This window comes from Onychostoma macrolepis, chromosome 12, assembly GCF_012432095.1.
Source record: "Onychostoma macrolepis isolate SWU-2019 chromosome 12, ASM1243209v1, whole genome shotgun sequence".
Lineage (NCBI taxonomy): Eukaryota > Metazoa > Chordata > Actinopteri > Cypriniformes > Cyprinidae > Onychostoma > Onychostoma macrolepis.
In genome coordinates this window covers 23,093,737-23,117,187 of record NC_081166.1, presented here as the reverse complement: position 1 = coordinate 23,117,187, position 23,451 = coordinate 23,093,737, and the positions used below count along the sequence as shown (strand labels likewise).

Genomic DNA, 23,451 nt, shown 5'->3' with positions numbered 1-23,451 from the left:
TCAGGCATTTGATTTCAGACCATTGTCTAGTATAGAAAAATATGGATATGCAGGCTACAAAAACACTGAATACAGGTGTGTGTGTGTGTGTGTAATATTAACAGGAGGTGTGTGTAGGCAGGGAGTCTCCTAATCTCCTACACTCAGCATGAACACATGCCCTAACCATACAGAGAGAATAACTCTGACATTACAACCAAGGTTAGATGATGAACTGAAAATATCATGCCATGATGATATATATGTATTTGTCTGAAATGGCTTAAACGTAAATGTCAAAATTTAAATATTAAAAATCTTGCACAACAAAATAAAAGGCACAAATATATATATACTGTATATATTACTTTTTTTTTATATTTCACTGAAACATTTTATTATGAAAAATGCAATGTAATTTTGCTGAAGCTTAAATCAGTTTGAATTCTTAAACATATCTATTAAGCGAGACAAGGAAGGATTTTATTTGGCCTTTAAGTTTCCTAAAGAGTGTGAAAAATCCATTGTGATGTTCATGTTTGGGGCTGCAAAAACGATTAATCGCGATTAATCTATTCAAAATAAAAGTTTATGTTTACATACTATATTTGTGTGTACTGTGTATATTTATTATGTATATATAAATACAAACACAAGCATGTATATATTAAGGGAAAATATGTTAGATTTATATATAAAATATTTATATTTATATATAATATAATATAAATGATATACAAGTGTTTACATACACAACACAATACATACAAATATATATTTTTTAAATAAATACATATATGTGTTAGTATTTATATATATATATATAATAAATATACACAGTACACACACACATATAGTATGTAGAACATAAACTTTTATTTTGAATCGATTAATCATGATTAATCATTTTGCAGCCCTAATGATGTTGTTTAACCAGAAAACTCATTGTGAATGTATTTTGAATTTGATATATCGCCCCAGCTAAAATGACAATTTTTCCAAATGATTATTTCAAACAAAAACATCTGTCTGCCTTTAAAAGATATGGTGGAGTATTTCATTGACTGATTCCTTGTTAGTTACACTTTCTACCCGGTAACATGGCTGCTATTTTAAGTAGCGTCTCACGGCATGTGATGTTTGACTATTGATTTTCAGGGCAGTAGTTAATTGGTTTTAGTTTGTCATAAATAGAATGGATCAGACGTGCCACTTGTTGACCCAGTGAAGTTGTGGTCTGTTTGTCTTCGCTGATGTTAGACTGAGATCATGTCAAAAAAAATGCCTTGGGTCCTGATACTTAAAACACTCTGTCACTGCAAGGCAGTGCATAATCTAATAGCGAGATAAGTGTGTGTGTGTGTGTGTGTGTGACTGCTCTCCCATAGGGCCTGTCTCTACCCCGCTAACACACTTAAGCTGGGCTTAACCAACCCAAATCTGATTAATACCCCCTCCCGTCCTCTCCCAGCGCCCTTTGGGCCGCTCGTAATGAGAGCTAAACAAGCCCAGACCCAGACCTGAACCCATAGATGAATAAACGGGTGATTACAGCAGGCACAGAGAGAAAGGGAGACATATTGTCTGTCAGGAAGGAGGAGTTAAAGGCTCCTAAAGATGAAGAGAGAGACCGAAGAGGAGAGCAGGATAGAGGTTGAGTTACAGTGTTTGTTGGTTGTCAGAACATTAGGAATGTAACCTCAGCTTGAACCTAAGAGATAGACAGATAGACTGAGAGAGAGACGGCCGGTTATAGGGTCAGTATATATTCGGGGCTTAGCCTAGACCTCCTGGGATGCTTATGGGATGTTTTTAATTAAATGGTGGAATAGGACACTCTTAAATGTTGAAATGTTACATCTTCGAGCCAAATTACTGCATCTGAGAAGAACGGAATAGCTTTCTCCAAATATATTAGCTAACAAGAGAGGCTAGTGTTCATTTGTGAAATATTTGGCTTAAATGTATTTTCCGGTTTAGGCCGAAACAGTTTTGGAGGGCCGAAATGATGATGTTTAAATTAGTGTCTCTTTTGTGTGCACTGCGTGGGTAAACTACAGCAGGTAAACATATCAGCTGTGTGGACGCTAGTGCTGGATTAACAATATCAATTTTAATTTTTAATCTTTAATCGATGTTTAGTTTATGCTGTTTGTAGTCGATGCATCAACACAACTTCACTAATGCCGAGTTCACACTGCACGATTTTAGCCCGATTTTTCACTCGCCGACAGGTTTTGATAAATCGCCGACAAATGCCCGACATCGGAGGCAAATCGGAGCTCGTTCACGCGGACAATCGCGCAGTGTGAATTATCAAAGACGCGATCTGAGGGAATCGTTGACACGTCGCCGACGCCCGTGAAATATTTGGCATGCTAAATATCTGGAGCTGTCGGCGATTCACAATCACACTGTGTGCAATGATTTCTGACTGAAAACTACATCACGATGACCTTCAGCCAATGAGAGACAAAGATACAGGGCAGAGGGAAGTTCCGTGAGGAGTTATCATATCAGTATTTTAATTTGTACAATTATATCATACAGAAACAAGCACAAACGCTTGACCAGCCGCAACATCATAACAGTTACTGCAAATTATTATTTACCACTCTTTGCAGAACACAATCCCTGTTCCCTGCATCTCCCTCCTGCATAATCTGTTTTTTGTTTTTGTAGCTGGAAATCAGCGCACAGATCATTTGCGGGCTATATTGTTTTTAATACTTCCAGTCTAGCTCGAGAACAATGGGCTGACGCACGCAGATTCTTGCGTTATTTCCTTATCACTTCTCGTGTGTGTTTTGTTGTGAAACGTAGTTTGCGGATCAGACAGAGTTGTCGGCGATTCTTCCTATTGTGAAATCGTGCAATGTGAAAGCCCCTGTCGTCGATCCATCGTGCAATGTGAACACAGCAGCGACTGAATGCTACCCCAGATAGTCACGCAGTGTGAAAACAACAGCGATCCGACGAGTTTGAAAATCGTGCAGTGTGAACTCGGCATAAATACTACTTGTAGCATGCTACATCCATTAATTGCAATAAGCGTTGTGCTTTATTTGACGAATTTAAGCCTGAGCATTCAAATTTGGTCAATTTTTTTTTTTTTTTAAGTTATATTTTTGGGCTTTTTATGCCTTTATTAGATAGGACAGTAGTAGAGAGCAGACAGGAAAGCATTGGGTGAAGAGAGGGGGCGGGATCAGCAAAGGACCTCGAGACGGGAATCGAACTCGGGTCGCCGTGAGCACAGTTGCACTATATGTCGCACTAACCACGAGGCTATTGGCGCCGACAAATTTGGTTAATTTTATAATGAAATTCAAACAATGTTCTTTTGATGCTTTTTAATGTGGCGGGACAGATTGCTGTGTCCGCTTCTAGAAGTTATGTTTGTCTGTCTGTCCACCTACCTACTTACATACCTATCACATAAATAAAACATACCCAGTAAAAAAAAAATATCCCACTAAAAAAATGAGCTATTTGGCATAAAAGTCGAGCGCATTGCATTATGGAATATTCTATCAATACTCCATACATAATTATACTACTGTATATGTATTACTGTACAGTATGTCTTGTGGTCCTATGCTATTGAGAATATAGACTTAAAGTCTGAAAAAAAAAACTGTGTTAAAATCTATTAAGAAGGTTATTAGTGTTTTAAATTATGGTATAGTTACTGGGTTTAATGAAGTTTGTGCAGAGTTTGCAAGCACAGCAGATGCAGTAAAATGCATCTGCTGTGAAAAATGTATATTCTGCTTTAGTTATCAATAAACATTTGTGACATCTGGATGGAACGCCGTCAGTATGTAGTATGTCAGTAAGACTTATGGCAGCAGTCAGAAGAATTATTTCCGGAGTAGGTTGCACCTCTGAATGATTTTCTTAGTGACAGAATTTACAAGGCATGAAAGGTTAGTGTGAAAAACAAGATGATTAAAAACATTCAGGGCTTTGCTAAAAAAATTCAGAAGCCTGCACACGGAGAAAAACAGACAGAGGGAGAGAGAGACAGCAGAGGGGTTGTTGTTAATGAGCAGTAATGTGGTGTGTTATATAAGTGTTCTGTGTGTAATTCGGTTGACATGAGAGAACAGACTGACATAAACACTACAACACACACACACACACACACACAGTGTGCTCGTTCTATTTATCCCTGTCTCACCTCATTCATCTCTCTCTTTCTGTCTCTCTGATGTAGTGGGTGTCCCGAGTGCATCTATTTGTTTGCACACACACTATTATGCAGTGGCACCAAATTGGGATATGCAACAAAACGCAAAGGGGGACACCAAAATCATGTCCTGGATCTTCGTATTCTCGCTATATCTGTTTTTTTGTTTTTTCTGAATTTAAAAAAAAAAAATGTGTATATGTATATATGTGTATATTTACATTTAGTCATTTAGCAGACGCTTTAATCCAAAGCGATTTAGAAATGAGGACAATGGAAGCAATCAAAATCAACAAAAGAGCAATGATATGCAAGTGCTATAACAAGTCTCAGTTAGCTTAACGCAGTACACGTAGCAAGGTTTATTTATTTATTTATTTTAATTATATAATAAATAAATAGAAAACGGAACTTCATAACTCATGTACACATTACATTTTCAACATCTCTGCAAAGGAATGGCAGGCACGTTCCTAGAAGTTCTGTTAAAGTATGTTTCTGGTCTTTCACAGGTTGACTTCCTGAAAAGTGAAAACACTGACTCTGTAGTGCTGTCAAAACATTGTTCTGTTGGCTTGAGCGACCGGCATGTCACCTTCTGACTCAGCCGGTGCATGAGTTTGGGTGGGACTAACTGTAAATTTGTAAAAATAGATGGAGGCGGGATGGGAACATTTCTCTACTTACACTTTATTAGTCATTATTCACATTTTAACTGAAAAACATGTGATTACACAAACATCATAGGTAATAAGTTGCTTGTTTGCTGTGGAAAATATTGGTACACAATAAGGACAGTTCTCAAGAACTAACATTGCTACGTCCGTGAGAGTCCCACTGACTGCCTCCAATATTTGCAAATAGTACAGAAGTTAATTTCTTCTAGTCTAGTTTTTTCAGCCATCATTTAAAAGAGGCTCATGAATGGAAATCAACTGATGTTGGCATAAGCAATCACCTAGAATAAATCACATTTTTTATTTATTTATTTTGTATATTTTGTATTGCCAAAACCTTTTCTTAAGAATACATATATATATTTTTTAATCTTATGATTGATTTAAAGGCCGGGGTTATTGCAGTCAACAAATCTAAAACTAAAACCATGAAAATGTTTTGAATATGTGAAATAAAATAAATATCATCTGAAATTACTAGTGTTAGAAAAAACTTTATAAAAAATTATAAAACTTGCAGAGGAGACATTTCTTAGTTTTATTTAGTATAATTTGATGTAATAAATTACTAAAAGTAAAACTAAAAATTAATATAAACTATAATGACATTTTTTAAAAGCCAATAAAATGGCATAACAAAATTGCTAAAACGTCCAAAAAAATATAGAAAAATAAAAACCCATTTAAACTTAAAAAAACCTATAATAGTATATTAATCATACTAAAATGCCACTGCTCAAGAGAAAACAAAAAGAAATGTTCTTAAAAATCTTTAATATAATTACACTTATTTTGAAACTTATTATAATAATTACAACGTAATTTTCAGAAGGTTTAAAATATGTGGCGCATTAAAATACACAACTCAAAATGCTGAACTTGCACTTATGATTATTATGGTAATCTGCTAGGCCGAGTTGATCAGCGAGTCTTCGGCAAGAACCGCCAGATAACACCAAAACCTGTCATGTTCTTGAAAAGAAAAGGCACTGTGTATTACAAATGTTGTTGGCTCTTTGACGACCTGCTTTTGTTCTTCTTGTATAGGTCACTTTGAATAAAAGCGTCTGATAAATGTGTAAATGTAAATGAAAATCTTTCAAGAATTGCACTTAAGAACATTGTTGCAAACTACTTAGAGTTTATTACAAGATTTTTTTAAAAATGGATTGCTGTGAATTTGGCCTCAGAACATGGCGATACACCCTGACAACCACCAAGAGCACCATAGCAGTTTAGTGCAATTTCCTCAGACAATGTAAACATCTAATTGATTAATATTTTTTTTCCTCCACCCACTCTTATCCCACCCTAAAGGAGCAATTAAAAGTTCCAAATTTTGAAATGAAATGTTCATCATTAAGAGTGTGGTCTTCAGGCATCCATAATTCGTGTTGGACTCAGGGCAAGCGTGGGTGTTTTATACTCTCCATCCGTCCAATCAAAACAAAGCTTTAGCTCTTGGTACGTCCCGGATGTTTTGCCCAGCGATGTGGCTGTGCGTGTATGTGCTTATCTTGGCTGTCATAGTCACATGTTTGAACTTCAGTTGTTTGATTTTCGCTTCCATTCTCTCCAATTCCTTCCTGCTCTCGTTCTCATTCTCTCTCCGTCCGTGGCTGAGTCAGCCTTTCATTCCATCCGTCAGTTCCAGGACGTCTCTCTGAGAATTTCCTGCCCACAGAGAGACAGGCGGGAACATGCACATTGACTGTGTGTGTGTGTTGGTGTTTGTGTGTGTATGGATGCTGTTTCAGATACGTGTCTGCAGTCATTCTGTGTGTGTGATGTGCCCGGCGGGGCCGGCAGCAGTGGTGTGTAAGTAAGAGTTCTATATTTAACTTAAGCTCACAAGTTGAGTTGCCCTCTGCTACAGCTGGGACACACACACATACACAGAAAAGAAACTGCAGCCAAACCAGCTAGAAAAGCAAGCACGTACTTTCACCTCGGATACCCTCTCCACCTTTTCTATAAACACAGAAATGCACACATTGTGTGTTGAGAACACCATAATGTTACCATTATTTGTAGGCATATCTACAGTCCAGGAGTCCCTAAGTCACATGCTGCCTGTAGTATGGAAAATTTTCAATTAGTGATTCTTATCATGTGTGAATGCTAAGCGTCGATGGTTGCTTGATATAGTTTCAATTTTAGATTTTTCAAACCTCCATCCATCCGTTTCTTTTGACTGATATTGCCAACAATCCCTTGGACAGAGGAAAAGCAAGAGTTTGAAAGCATTTTTTACATAATTTATGACTAACATCTTTGATGTTATAGTATGTTGCAATACTATACTGTTCTTATATACACTTAAAAGTACAATACCATCACTAGTGAAATACATATTTTTAGTGTTGATATGATTTGATATAATGATATGATCTGTGATGCAGTCCTGAAATATTCCTTTGTGACACATTTAAAAAAAATGAGATGCAATTATTATTATTAACAGTATAATAATAAAATCATGTTGGATAAATATAATAATTAATACTTTAATTAAAAAAATAATAATGTAATTATATTTATTTAATAATCAATAACAATTGTTGTTAGATAAAATGAACTAAAATAAAATAATAAATATATTAATAATAATAATAATAATAATAACAACAACAGATAAATTTAATCAATAATATATTAATAATGTAATTAAAATAATATAAATAATTGTGACAATTATTTTTAGATAAAAGAAAATTATAAAACTGAATAACAATATTAATGTTAGATAAATTAATTTGATAAAACTGATAGTTCCAGTGCTTGATTCTGATCGATTGAGCCAAGTTTGAAGCTGTTGTAAATTACACTATAAACATACACCTTTGTTTACATTTGTGTGTTGCTCAGCAACCACTTTGTTGGAACCACAACCGTTTCTGAGGAACTACATTGTTTGGTGGAAGAATAATGTTTCTATCAATATCATTACACCTTATTTGCTCTGTTTTATTTTGTGAAACCTTACTACTTTTATGGAATAACCGTTTTGGGGCTTATTGCTTTAAAGTTTTTTAATTTATTTATTTTATTTATTTTAACTGTTTTATTAAGAGGTGTGTTTAACTGATTTATTTAAAAATGTATCACCTGAATGTATATTATTATTTTTAATTAATTTATTTATTTTTGTCTAGTATAGATTTGAAACGTCTTTTATAACTTTTTGTTAATTATATACCTTGTGTAATTTATTCTGAGATCGCCATGAAAATAGCCATGATGCTGACATGGAGTTAAAAAGTGAATAAATAAATAAATATTTATTTATTTATTTTTGTTTGTTACTACTAGCACTACTATGTTAACTACTGTTACTAAACATGTGTAAGATGTTTGTAGTTCCCGCGGTACAAACAGCAGGAAACCCATCTAGAATCCAAGCCAGTGCTGTCTGTTCACCTTCCCATCAGTGGTTTGAATGGTGTTTAACAGTGTTCGTCTCTTGTTTTGATGTGCAATGGCTGGCTAATTATCAGCAGCACAAATGTGTTACACGTGTTTAATGAATGTGCTAAGATCATCTGTATCTCTCTGACAGAAGCTCAGTTCCTTAGAGGAGCTGCTTCAGGACTTCTGTGTCTTTGATCTCTCATGTAATGTTCCTAGTCACATACAGCAGTACTGTGATGTGACGCTCCGGGACAGGGTTCAGGGTTAGGGATGCCTCCTAGATAAATAGGAAAGTCTGCTTTATTCAACATGGTTTGGATTTAATTTGGACTATTAAATGTTTTATGCTTCTGAAAAACTATTTTCAACATAGGTTTTAAGACTATTTTTGAGACTGCCTTGCTCTCAGTTGTTGAAGCCCTAAGACTTTCAAGAGCGGATTCCAAATCTTCAATACTTATCTTGCTGGATCTGCTTTTGACATGGTTAACCACCAGATCCTCCTGTCAACCCTATTGATAAAGGGCATCTCAGGAACCGCACTCCAGTGGTTTGAGTCTTGCCTCTCAGATAGGTCTTTCAAGGTATCTTGGAGAGGTGAGGTATCTAAGTCGCAACATCTAACTACTGGGGTGCCTCAGGGCTCAGTTTTTGGACCACTTCTCTTCTCTGTCTACATGGCTTTTCATATCACTGCTATGCTGATGATGCTCAACTCTACCTCTCATCCCATCCTGATGATCCGATGTTAGCTGCTCGCATCTCAGCTTGTCTAACAGACATTTCTTGCTGGATGGACCATCACCTTCAACTCAACCTTGCCAAGACAGCTTGGCTTGTTGTTCCAGCAAACCCATCATTTCATCACAATTTCACCATCCAGTTAGGCACATCAACCAAAACTCCTTCAAAAACAGCCAGAAACCTTGGAGTTATGATTGATGATCAGCTGACTTTCTCAGACCACATTGCTAAAACTGCCTGGTCCTGCAGATTTTCTTTATTCAACATCAAGAAGATCAGGCCCTTTCTTTCGGAACATGCTTCACAACTCCTTGTTCAAGCTCTTGTTCTGTCCATGCTGGACTATTGCAATGCTCTCGTGGCAGGTCTTCCAGCCAGTTCTATCAAACTTTTACAGTTAATCCAGAATGCGGCAGCGAGATTAATTTTTAATGAACCAAAAAGAATGCACATCACACCTCTGTTTATCAATTTGCACTGGCTACCAAAATTCAAGGCATTAATGTTTGCCTACAAAACCACTACTGGTTCTGCACCCCTTTACCTAAATTCATTACATCAGACTTATGTGCCCTCTAGAAGCTTATATTCTGCAAGTGAACGTCGCTTTATTGTGCCATCCCAAAGAGGCACAAAATCACTTTCACGGACCTTTAAATTAAATGTTCCCTCCTGGTGGAATGACCTGCCCAACTCAATCCGAGCAGCTGAGATCTTCAAGAATCTTAGCCATCTTTATTTGACCCTCTAACTCTGGCACTCTCTATTCTAATTCTATTCATAAAAAGAAATACTAACACTAGCTTTCCTAATCTTTTTGTGTTCTATCTATTTGTTTTCTTTTCATTTATTATACAATTAACAAAAGCAAAAAAGGCCTCTAAGACTAGCTTGCTCTATTCTTTTTCTATTCTATCTGTTTATTTTTTTATTTTTTATTATATAGTTAAAAAAAATAAAATAAAATAAAAACCTTGCTACGTGTACTGCGTAAAGCTAACTGAGACTTGTTATAGCACTTACATATCATTGCTCTTTTGTTGATTTTGATCGCTTCCATTGTCCTCATTTGTACCGGATAAAAGTGACTGCTAAATGACTAAATGTAAATGTACGATATGAACATGTAGGTCATAGAAAAAGTGTGTTCAAGTCACAGTCTGATTGAATAGATTTTTAATGTATTTATGAATGCTTTAATAATAGACACACAAAGCAAAACAATGTCATGTCATTGACCCATAAACCCTCTCTCTCTTTCACAGCTATCGAGACCCAGAGTACGAGTTCAGAGGAGATCGTCCCAAGCCCACCCTCTCCTCCCCCTCCTCCTCGCGTCTATAAGCCTTGCTTTGTGTGTCAGGACAAATCTTCAGGGTACCACTATGGCGTCAGTGCCTGTGAGGGCTGCAAGGTGAGTGATGTGACCCGTTCTCATTCGACCCAAATGTAGCAACATTACTAACTTAGCTTAGTAGTCAGCTGTTTTCAAAATAGTTTCAGTTTTTTCAGTAAGCCATTTTTCCCCAAAAATAGAGAAGAAAAGCAAAATATACACTGTTTATATACACACACACACACAGTATAGTAGTGTTAGTGAAGTACATGTAAACATAAGTTGACAATACTTGGGCATTTTCAAGCTCACCCTCAAACATTCTTATGTAGTTGTTTATCACAGACATACATTTTAAAAAAATAACTGCTTCAAAATTAGCATTTTCTAGTATAGGGCCAGTCTTAAGTCGCTTGGGTATATTTGTAGCAATAGCCAAAAATACATTGTATGAGTCAAAATTATAAATTTTTATTTTATGCTAAAAATCATTAGGATATTAAGTAAATATCATGTTCCATGAAGATATTTTGTAAATTTCCTACCGTAAATATTTCAAAACTTAATTTTTGATTAGTAATATGCATTGCTAAGAACTTCATTTGGACAACTTTAACGGTGATTTTCTCAGTATTTAGATTTTTTTTTTGCACCCACAGATTCGAGATTTTCAAATAGTTGTATCTCAGCCAAATATTGTCCTATCCTAACAAACATTACAATAATGGCAAACTTATTTATTCAGCTTTCAGATGACGTATAAATCTCAATTTCAAAAAATTGACCCTTATGACTGGTTTTGTGGTCCATGCTCACAATTTATAACGCATTTCGTTAGATTACTCAGTTTTAGTAACTTAATCTAAATACTTTGGAATACTTAAGGTACAGGCTTGTTTTTATGTTAACAACCTGAATTGCATAAAATCAGTATCACGTTTGCAATTTAATATGCTAATATGCTAATATTTGGGAAAACAGCACTCTTCTTCCTTGATTGACTGCATAACTATACCATATGTTATAGAAAAAGAAGAACTCGTACAGACAAACCTACGGTGGCCCAGTAGTGCACAATACAATGAAATCGCCACAACACACCACACAGGACAAATTTTGTTGTGTTGTGCTAATTTCGCTGTGTTGCAATGTGTTTCCGTAGTGTTGTGCTAATTTCATGGTGTTGCAGCTTGCTTCTGCTTTGTTGAGGAGATTTTGTTGTACAAACCTCACTGGCATTGTGTTAAAAAAATGTCTGTGTGGCGTGAGAACAGTGTTGGGAGCCCTGGTTTTCAAAGACTGAGAAGAACTTACTTTAAGATGCTTTTTCAAGTTTAGATTTTCCTTTAAAGTCAAGAGAAGTTTTGTGGCAGGTAACCACAGGTTTTGTGGCATCTGTTGAGCTTCTGTGTTTGCAAACATTATCTAATGGAGTATACTTTGCAAGTCTGTTTTGGTTGTATGCATATGCTAAGCATTCACGTCAAAACTGAAGTATATGTTTGGGTTTAAAGGGATGTTTCATCCAAAAATTGGAATTCATAGCAAACATGTTAATGTACCGTATTTGATGTGCTCTGTGTATGTGCATTGAAAAATATTTTACATTATTAAATTCCTAAATTAAATTTGTTTTTTTTTTTTCATATAAACCTATTATGTCTCTTCAGGAGATTTGGATTACAATGCTTGATTCACATGGATGATTTTTACAATCCCTTTATGTACTTTTTGAAGCTTGAAAGTTTTGGTCTTATTAGGGAGTTATATCTCTCAAGTTTCAATAAAAATATCTACTTTGGTGTTTTAAAGATGAACAAAAGTCTTGTGGGTTTGGAATTAGAAAATCAGCCAACTATAATTGTAAGTATAGCCTGCCCCACAGCTTTTTGAAAATAGGCTTTTTTCGATCTAAATGATCAGACCTAGAGTTTTTGCTGGTTGACGTTAAAAGAAAAGAAAAAAGAAAAAAAATACTTTTTTGTACGGGAAAAGCACTATGTGGAAGTTAAAATCTAGATGTTTTGACACATGACTAGCACTTTCTTGCATCTCTTGGAGTTTGTCTCACAGTCCTATTTGTGTTGTTTGTGTTTAGGGTTTCTTCAGGCGAAGTATCCAGAAGAACATGGTCTACACGTGCCACAGAGAGAAGAACTGCATCATCAACAAAGTCACCCGCAACCGCTGTCAATACTGTCGGCTGCAGAAGTGCCTGGAAGTGGGGATGTCCAAAGAATGTGAGCAATGCATCAGTAATACTCCCTCCACAGCTGAAGAACTCTTGCCAAAATATTAAATAGCAAGTAGCGATATAAGTACACACACACACACACACACACACACGCTCACAGTCAGTGCCTCCCTCTGGCTATACCAGAACACGTCTCCACACTGCTAGGTGCTGTCATACTTGAGAAGTTAATTGGGAGAGGTGAGAAAACACACACACTCACAGGTCTACAGCAGAAGTTGTGAATGTGTGTTTGTTCAGAAATCTTCCAGACAGATTTGACGTGCTCTCACCATCAAGTGGATGTGAGTCTCCATGCAGCAAGTGACACAAATAGTGCATTTTATAGAGGGATTGAATAAGAAAGAAAGAAAAGAAAGAAGGGAGACAAAGAGAGAAGGAAAGGAAGAGAGAAATAAATAAATAAATAGTTATGGCTGGTAATTTGCACTTTAATTTATTGTGATGAATAATATAAAATAAGAATTATTAGTTATGCGCCAAAATATATATATATATATTTTTTTTTTTTACTAAAACAAAATGATTGTAAATCAAACCTAAAAAAAAATCAAATGTATTTAATAATTCTATTAAAAAAAAAAAACAACGCTCAAATAAAGTTGCACACACTAAAATAAGAACATTTCTATTAACCTTTTAATTATATGATTATGTTTCTACACAAATTTGTTGAAATATTTAAACAATTTTTTTGAGAAATTGTATTTAATATTTGAATTAAATATTTAAATATTAAAATGGTGGCTGTAATAACTTGTTTTATATACACTTTATTCAAAAATAGATTAAATAATTGTTGTAAATATAAATTGTTGTTGTTAAATATTGTTTTTTAAATTTTTTTTATTTAAGTTCCTTCAGTGATCATGTGCAAGTCAAGCTTGACATTATGGACAAGTCTGACAGATACATGCACATGGATGTCTAGCAGGCATCATGGTGAGATTGTGTTGCCGTGCAGATGACCCATCAAATCATTCACAATGACACGACACGCGCTCGTTTCATTAACGTGAGTTCATATGAATTCACACCTCTTGACTCATTACATTTACAAAATGATGCACAGCAGCATTTTCACACTTCACTTCCTGCATACATTTGAAAGCATACAACATCTGTTATAAAACACACACACATGCATTGATTTTTAGCACAACATGCTGGGTTCTCTCTGCTCCGAATGCATTAGACTCACAACTCATCTGCTGCTGCTGAGGAGGACGAGAGATTGTGAAATAAGAGGAGTGGAGAGCGCGGGAACGGAGGGAGGAAACATTGACATTTTTATCTTTTCATTGAATTTCATCTTTGTGATGGACGATCTGCCAGCGCTTTAATTTTCTCCTCTCAAATTATCCCTGTCAAGAGCCTCAAGCATACACGCGCACACACACGCATGTCCTGAACCAGACATATGTGAACATTAAGGCCTTTTCACACAAAGACGAATGTTTGTCATGAAAATTTGTTGCAATAAACATTTGAATTTGAATCAGCAATTCTTAATGCATCTGTTCAGACTGACATGAACATTTTCCTGTTGTCAATGTAACAGAGGGGTTCTAAAATCTTTTCCATCACACTGTGAAGAAAACAGCCGACCAATAAGATTTGCACTTTTGGTCATGTGCCAACAGCCACTGCTGCTACATAAAACTATGACTTGGTGGCGCTTAGTGGATATTGAGCGGCTGTTGTTTTTATGTTTGATATTGGAATTAAGGCTGCAACTAGCCATTGTTTTTTAATCCATTAAACTATAGATTTTTTTTTTTGATTAGTCAAATAATCAAGCGTTTTTTATTATTATTCAATTCTGTTTAAAGCTTTACGTATGAATACTTAATTGTCGTGTAGGTTTGAGGATCTGTAGTAGATGAAACTGCGCCTCTGAATCACACGCACAACAAGCAGACTTCATATCTAAATTTAGTCTATAATAGTCACACACACTAGACCAGGGATACTCAAATCTGGCTCGTGAGATCCACTTTCCTGCAGAGTTTAGCTCTAACCCTAATCAAACACACCTGAGCATGCTAATCAGTGTCTTCAAGATCATTAGAAAATCACAGGTAGGTGAGTTTGATCAGGGTTGGAGCTAAACTCTGCAGGAACGTGGATCTCGCGAGCCAGATTTGAGGATCACTGCACTTGACCATATTGCGATTTTATTAAAGGAAAATATGATGCAATTTCAAATTTTCCTTTGTCTTTGGAGTGTTACAAGCTGTTTGTGCATATATAAGATCCGTAAAGTTGCAAAGACTAAAGTCTCAAACCCAAAGAGAGATTCTTTATAAAAGTTAAAACTCGTCCATGCCTTCATAAAATCCTCATTTAAACACGCCCCCCAAAAATCTACATCACTGTGTGGGAATATTTGCATAACACCGTACACTGTAAAAAGTGATAAATTGAGGAAACCCGTTGCCTTAAAATTAAGTAAATAATAAAAAAAATAAAAAATAAAAAGTTAAGTGAACTTGACAATTCACTTAACTTATTTTTTTTAATTATAATTTACTAAAAAATTTTAAGGCAACGGGTTTCCTCAATTTTTTTAAGTTAAGTCAACTTATCACATTTTACAGTGTACAAATGTTTACGCAAAGAAAGCAGCCGTAACTTTAATTCTCACTGTAGTATTGTTGCCGCCGCCACCATGTTGTGGAGACGCTGTCTGTTTGCAAATATGGTGAAGGGCGCAACAATTCCATCACACGCTTGAGGTATTCGGCCAATCTCAACGCACTGGATAGCGTGCCAATCAGAGCACACCTCGCTTTTCAGAACGATGAGATTTGTAAAAATCAGCGCGTTTCAGAAAGGCAGTGCAGAAAGGATAAACAATTAATGTACGGAATGTGGAAAATAATGTGTTTTTTGAACCTTAAACTGCGTAAACACATTGCATTACACCAAATACACCAAATAATGTTATTTTTAAGTTTACAGCCCTACTTTTGATTTATTCATACAAAACTGGCCAAATTCCATGATATCCTGCGTTGCACAGTAAATTCCATTTTAATGAGTGGATTATGCTTCCGTGTTTCCTGCATTGCTGAAATCATATGCTCCTCCTTCAGCATATTTTTGAAGATGATAATGAATCTTACCAAAACAATCTAATAGAATCATGATTTCAATTACGTCATTTAGTAAAGAATCGTAATTGAATCATTCTCAGAGCAGATATTTACACCCCTATCAGTGTATTAATTGATATTTACATCCTATCTGTATCTTTGTGTGTATTATTTTAGCAGTTATGTAATGAGATCACAATACACAGGCCCAAAAACCTCTACTACGCAAGTGCATTAACGTAGGCACTTAAGTTCAGTTTCACACATTGTTTCAGTCTGAAATACGTCAAAGCACACTTCATATTGCAGCTCAGGTTATGTACATCTGTTTTAATAGTACAGACATGTACTCTATTGTATACAACTCTATTGAATGTAACTCTATTGGCCCCTTGGGTTTGTTTCTGCCACCATGACTCAAGAACGCATGTTAAGTATATAACTGTGTACTTGACATTTGCATACTTGCGTAGGTCGCGTTTCTGGCTATATCGTCACCAATTGCAGTGTGTAAAAATCACCTTTCCAGAAACACACAAAATACTCATCATACTTCTGGAGAAAGAGATGTTTCTTGCTCTCTCTTTCTTTCTCTCTCTCTCGCTGCAGGTCTCTCAGTAACGCTTGTGCATGAGTGATGGTGCAGCCAGGCTAATAGTTCTTTAATGACTTCATTAAATTGTGTTTTGCGGCTTATGATCGCTGTGCCAATCTGTCATAGGGGCTAATGTAGGCACGTTAAGATAGCCCACTTTTATTTAGGAATTAATTCCGCATCTCCAGAGGCCTGAGAGAGGGATGCAGTGAGGGTCCGAGTGTTAGCGGAGATTGGAGAGAAAATAATGCTATGGTATTACAGTTTGTGTGTGTGTGTGTGTGTGTGTGTGTCATATAATGAGATTAGATTAGCTCTGGGTCTAATGAAACCTGTGGTGATCTATCAGCATTATGTACGACTTCATCCACCCGCTCTATTCATCAAACTACTAACACACACCCCGCAGAGAGAGAGAGAGAGAGCGAGACAGAGAGAGAGAGAGAGACAGAGAGAGAGAGAATGTGTTTGAGATGGTACTGATGGTGGGGATGTGATGACATTTCTGCTTCCTGTCCTTTTTCTTTCTTTAACACCTTTTTTTTTTTCTTTCTCGCCTTTCTTCCCCTCATGGTTTGTCTTCACAGATGTGATGTGTTGGCTCTAACACGTTTCCTCTATCTGTCTGTCTCATCTCACTCCATTACTGCTGCTTACTGCATCTCAAACGGCCTTTCACTGCTACTCATGCAAGTTTTCTATTTTTTTCTCATTCATCTCATCCCTCTTTCTTTGCTATCTGTCTTCTTGTGATCTCTTTTCTTTTCTGCCCTCTTCATTTCTTTCTAAAATGGCATGGCGACACATCGCACTGTGATAGCAAACTTATGTTATAATGTTTTAAATATTGTAAAACACACCAATGTTCAATAAATAGTAGTAGTAGTAATAGTAGTAGTAATAATAAATGCGTGTTCTTTTCTGCCCACTTTTCCAAATGACATGCCACTGATACCTACATTGTGTTATCATACAATTTATGATAAAACATGATTAAATAGTTTTAGAATGTAATATTATAAACATAAATGTTCAATTAAAAATAACTACTTAATAATATATTTTATTATTATTATTATTGTTGTTGAGCTATTAGTGCTTGATAAAAATACTGCTCTATTTAATAAAAATATTCTAAAATTAATTATAATATTTGACTTAATTATTATTATTATTTCTGTATGCAAGGCACATGCAAATTAATATTTTTAATGAGAGGGCGAAACAATTACTTGATGTAAGATTCTTTACTAAATGTTACAGTTCTTACAGGAACATGATTTAATTCAATATATATTGTACAATTTATTATAACAGCTTAATAACAGCTTAATTTATCTGTGTCGGAAGTAGATGATGATCTACATCTTTGAATGTAATCTGAAGATGAATAATTGTTAGTAAAAAAGAAGAAGAGTTAAGAATCATTAACAGACATTAGAATATGTACAATCAATATTGACATTTGTCGTCTGTCTTTTTTGTCTGTGCAGCAGTGAGGAATGACAGGAATAAGAAGAAGAAAGAAGAGAAAAAGCCAGAATGCACAGAAAGCTACACGCTGAGCCCAGACACAGAGCAGATGATTGATAGAGTCAGGAAAGCCCACCAAGAGACCTTCCCCTCGCTGTGTCAACTCGGCAAATACACCACGGTAAGAGCATGTGAGGGCTGAATCATATACTAAACGTTCCCAACGTCCAAACGTTCCTTTTGCTGTTTATAACCCATTTCTTTATTGTATTTTTCAACATTGTCACTCAAAAATGTTCACAGACATCACTGTGTGGCATTTTTCTTTCATTTACATGTTTCAGTAAATACATATGTAGGAAAATATTGCTGTTTGTTACGAAGTGTTATATTGGTTCATATAAAAGAAAATGATTAAATACACTGTCATTCAGAGTTGTGATTTTTCTGTATATTTATACAAATTACTGTAATTTCCAAACAACAACAAACTGCTGCTGAGTTTTTCAATTCACTTCATAAACATATTGTCTAACACGCACACCTCATTTTGCAGTAAATGCTGCTTCACATGAACTCCATCTCTGCAAATGCTGTAAATATGAAAATGCTAAATAAAAACTCTATGGTTTAATGAGTGAAAGCAAATAAATGAAGACAGCCATAAATAATCATTTTTGGTTATTATGGTAATTTCACTGTTGTTCTGTAAATTATTATTATTATTAAGATTTTTTTTGTCTCTCACTAATCATGTCTGATCATTCTTCCTTGAATTCACTTAGTATTTCTAACTATTTTTACATAAAACATTTTAAACCTACTTGGCAACATTGTTTTAAATGATGGTTAAAAATATTAAGATCAATAAGAAATATCCGAAGATATGCACTAAATATCATCAAAAGGCTGATAAATATTGACATACTTTAGCCATATCACCAGCCCTTTTGAAATCATTGGATTACACGTAATGTGGCATTTTGACTTCTTCACAACCCAATAAAATCTTCATCTGTGAGGATATGACCTCGCTGTTTTGGCTCTGTATTGGTTTTTAATTAATGAGCTGACACTGAATGATGAATCAATACTGTAATTACAGATATGTGTCAGTTTGTCAATAACTCCTAGAACTCTGCGCTGATTCTGCTTCTGTTTTCAAGCAGACTTCACTAAAGCTGACAGCCAGAGTTCATGGGCCACTTTTTCAGAACCATTTACCATAGCTAAAATTTTATCTCTCTCTGTGTATAGAGTAACAGCTCGGAGCGGCGCGTGTCATTGGATGTGGATTTGTGGGATAAGTTCAGCGAGCTCTCCACCAAGTGCATCATAAAGACGGTGGAGTTTGCCAAGCAGCTGCCGGGATTCACCACCCTCACCATCGCAGACCAGATCACACTGCTGAAGGCCGCTTGCCTCGACATACTGGTGAGAACACACTCTTAACCTGACTTTTGCTAAGCCTGCACTGGCTCAGACCTTACAGCGGGCTACGTTACGTTACTGAAGCTGAATACATACATTTGGCCTGTTGAAGGTTGTAGGTTCAAATCCCACAAGCAATGTGTTTAATTATACTGCCTGTACACTAGTAATGTACTTCTTTTAAAATTATGGAAATTAAAAGGTAACTTAAAGGGATAGTTCCCCCAAAAATGAAAATTCTGTCATTAATTACTCACCCTCATGTCGTTCCAAACCTGTAAGACCTTCGTTCATCTTCGGCGCTCAAATTAAGATATTTTTGATGAAATCTGAGAGCTCTCAGACCCTGCATAGACAGTAACTCAACTGCAATATTCCCATTCCCAGAAACGTAGCAAGGACACTTTTTGTGCGCCGAAAATACTTTTTGTGCGCAAAGAAAACAAAAATAACATAATTTATTCTTGTATGTCTTGTATGTGTGCGCTTTCCCCAGAACATAATTAATGTTGTTTATGTTCTGGGGAAAGCACGCACATGCATCATGGTACTCTCCAAAATGGCGGAAGACAGTAACTCGGGAAGAAGAATTGTTAAATAAATAATGTTATTTTTGTTTTCTTTGCGCACAAAAAGTATTCTCGTAGCTTCGCAAAATTGAAGTTGAGCCACTGACACATGGACTGTTTACCGATGTCCTTGCTACGTTTTTGGGGAATGGGAATATTGCAGTTGCATTGCTGTCTGTATGCAGGGTCCGAGAGCTCTCGGATTTCATCAAAAATATCTTAATCTGTGTTCCGAAGATGAACAAAGGTCTTGCGGGTTCGGAACGACATGAGGGTGAGTAATAAATGACAGACACCCCAAAATGAATTTTCATTTTGGGGTGAACTATCCCTTTAAAGACATGGTTCACCCAAATAATTCAAAATTCTGTCATTTACTCACCCTCAAGTTGTTTCAAACATGTACGAGTTTAATCTTCTGTTGAACATAAAAGAAAATATTTTGAAGAATATGGGTTAACAAACATTTTCTTGTCCCTATTGACTTCCATAGTATGAAAGAAAAAATACTGTGCGGACCATCAAGTTTATGGTTACATTTCTTGTTTTGTGTTCAACATATGCAGAGTTAAGACCAACACATCTCCTCTCTGTTTATGTTTTTAGATTCTGAGGATCTGTACCCGCTACACACCTGAGCAAGACACCATGACGTTCTCTGATGGGTTAACGCTGAACCGAACGCAGATGCACAACGCCGGCTTCGGTCCGTTAACAGACCTGGTGTTTGCCTTCGCCAATCAGCTACTTCCGCTAGAGATGGATGATGCAGAGACGGGACTGCTCAGTGCTATTTGCCTGCTCTGTGGAGGTACAGTACACACACACGGCTGCTTATTAAAGATGCTGTTACTTTTACATATAATTGTGCTTTTAAAAGACTTGACAGTATTAGTTAGTGCTTTTAGACAATAGACCTTATGTAATGCAATGTAAATGCAATAGGTCTTTTTGGTGTGCCTTGCATACATAAAGGTCATATACTGTGCACAGTGTTATATGCTGGAGAAATATATATGATTGAAATAATTAAGACAGTTTTAATATAAGAAGTCTCATAATTACCAAGGCTGCATTTATTTGATGAAACAAAGTAAAAACCATAGCATTGTGAAATATTATTATCATTTAAAAGAACTGTTTTCTATTTAAATATATTTCTAAATGCTATTTATTCCTGTGATGGCAAAGCTGAATTTTCAGCAGCCATCAGTCTTTAGCCATTAGTCTTTAGTGTCACATGATCTTTCCATGTTTTTTGATACATGGACCTCTAGTGCCATGCAGTGTTTGGTGGTGGTATTGCATCTGCTCATTTAACATATGGTGAATATATATATATATATATATATATATATATATATATATATATATATATATATATATATATATATATATATATATATATATATATATATATATATATATTATGATCTCATGAAAACATGGCCAGGTCTTATTTCACCACAAAGCTAAAAATTAAAAAAAAATTATGTAGAATTATTACAATTATTTGTAAAGAAACAAATGTTTTATCTTCTAAAATCTTCATAATTAAAGACATTGAAATATAAATATATAAGTCCCTTTAGTGCAATTTAAATTATATAATAATATAAAGATGTTATTTAATGTATATTGTTATGATATTTAAAAATAATTAAAAATAAAAATATATTTCTACAAAAAAAAAATCATAATTAAAGACTGTAAAATAAATACAAAATAAATAGATTTTTAAAAAATCATTAACGGTAACAAGAATTCTGGCAGAACATATAGATAATGTAACAATACAAAAAAAACTACACTCAGCAAGTTTTTTCATTTTTTTGATTTTGGGGTGAAAGACATGAATGAAGTTCTTGACAGATTTCGTAAGATGCACCTCTAAAAGTATCCATCTCCATGATTTTGCTCAATCTGAATGTGTGCCTATAAGCTCTCAACCTAAATGTGAAGTGTTGTTTGTTGGTTTGTGCAGATCGGCAGGACCTGGAAGAGGCCGATAAAGTGGACATACTGCAGGAACCGCTGCTGGAAGCACTGAAGATCTATGTGAGGAACAGGAGGCCACATAAACCTCATATGTTCCCTAAGATGCTGATGAAGATTACCGACCTGAGGAGCATCAGTGCCAAGGGTGAGTCCCATTCATTCACATGAATCATTCCTGGACGAGTTCTAATCCTTACTTTACTGCAAGAAAAATTAATGTGCAGCTACATGAAATTAAAATGAAAACAAAATGAATTTTCCATCTCTCACAGGGGCAGAGCGTGTGATCACCTTGAAGATGGAGATTCCCGGCTCCATGCCTCCTCTCATCCAGGAGATGTTGGAGAACTCTGAGGGTTTGGAGAGTTCCTCAGGCGGGATCAGTTCACGGGCCTCCGGCGCTCCTCCAGGCAGTTGTAGCCCCTCCCTTTCTCCAAGCTCCGCCCAGAGCAGCCCACCCACACAGTCACCATGACAGCCGTCATTGCTGCCGTCATTAGCCACTTACCGACTACTGTGTGCCCTCCCCGACACGACAGCAGACATGTTCAAAAGCACGCGCTCATATTGTTGCTCCTCTGCCCGTGTTCCTCAGAGACTAAGGGGGGGATCAAAGGTGTGTCGCCGGAATTTTGTTGTTTTCTTTCCTCAGATCAGACTGTGATTGTATTCCTCCTCGATTTCACCACTCCGTTGCTGAGTCCCTTAGGATGAAGGGAGGAAAACCCCCAGAGGGTGAAGACAAAATGCGTGTAGAAGGAATTAAGGACTTTTCTTCTGTTTCAATTCTTATGGCCTGGACTTCTGTTTCAAATGACCAGAGACTGATTTCCTACAAACTAAAAATATATATAAATATATAGAGAGAAAACGTGGAATGACTGTGATTGAGAACAGAATGCAATGTGGACTTTATGTAAAGATGCAAATGTATTTCCTCACTTTTGTGCCTGTGAAAGGGCAAAGAGTGAATTGTTTTATTTCAAACTGATGATGATGTTTTTCATGGAGAAAAAAACATTGAAAAGACTATTAATTTCCACTCACAAAATTGTGCACAGAAGATATAAAAATGGTCGCAAACAAACACCATTTGTGTGATGTGTTCTTCTTGCTCTGTGTCTTTTAAGGTACTAGCAAATACCTCAAAGATTCAGATCGTATTTTCATACAGAAATAAAGTATTGAAAAAGCTGTTTAACAGCCACACAAAGTTTTTTGAGAACCACTGATACAAACTCCAAAAACACTTGTTCAAAATGATATCACACCTTTTTGTTCTTTGATTTATTTAGTTTATTGGGTTCTTCATTCTAGAGAGCATTTGATTGGACAAAAAGTAGTATTACTTAACTATTTTTGATCGGTGACCATAAATGTTAACGCAATAAATGTATAATATTTCGTCTACCAGTTAGTAAAAATGCCCCTCAAACTATTAACATAAAACAGTTAAAACATCAACAGTTCCATATTCTTGTTGAAAATAAACTTCGGCCATTTATTTCTAATGTTGGGATTCTTAGGAAGGATCTGCAGAGCTGTAGGTGCTACACACAAGGTTTGACAGACTTACCACGCATTACACTTTCATTTAACACATTTAACTCTCTCATTTAGCACTTGTAATAACACATTTTTCTGTCTTACTTTATCATTATACTGAACATGACTGGATGGACCAAAGTTCTGTG

At 35.8% G+C, this 23,451-nt stretch overlaps 1 protein-coding gene across 4 annotated transcripts in view; it reads left to right on the top strand.

Moving 5' to 3' along the window:
* Window positions 1–22,874, top strand: part of raraa (retinoic acid receptor, alpha a) — a 165,381-nt gene extending 142,507 nt beyond the window's left edge. For all 4 annotated transcript variants that reach the window (XM_058792871.1, XM_058792872.1, XM_058792873.1 and 1 more), the window contains 7 exons: window positions 10,269–10,417; window positions 12,438–12,579; window positions 17,780–17,940; window positions 19,017–19,193; window positions 20,366–20,570; window positions 21,744–21,902; window positions 22,030–22,874. In XM_058792871.1, the coding sequence (XP_058648854.1) occupies window positions 10,269–10,417; window positions 12,438–12,579; window positions 17,780–17,940; window positions 19,017–19,193; window positions 20,366–20,570; window positions 21,744–21,902; window positions 22,030–22,232 (1,196 nt within the window). In that variant the 3' untranslated portion in view covers window positions 22,233–22,874. The remainder of the gene's footprint in view (window positions 1–10,268; window positions 10,418–12,437; window positions 12,580–17,779; window positions 17,941–19,016; window positions 19,194–20,365; window positions 20,571–21,743; window positions 21,903–22,029) is intronic.
* The last annotated feature ends 577 nt before the right edge of the window (window positions 22,875–23,451 follow it).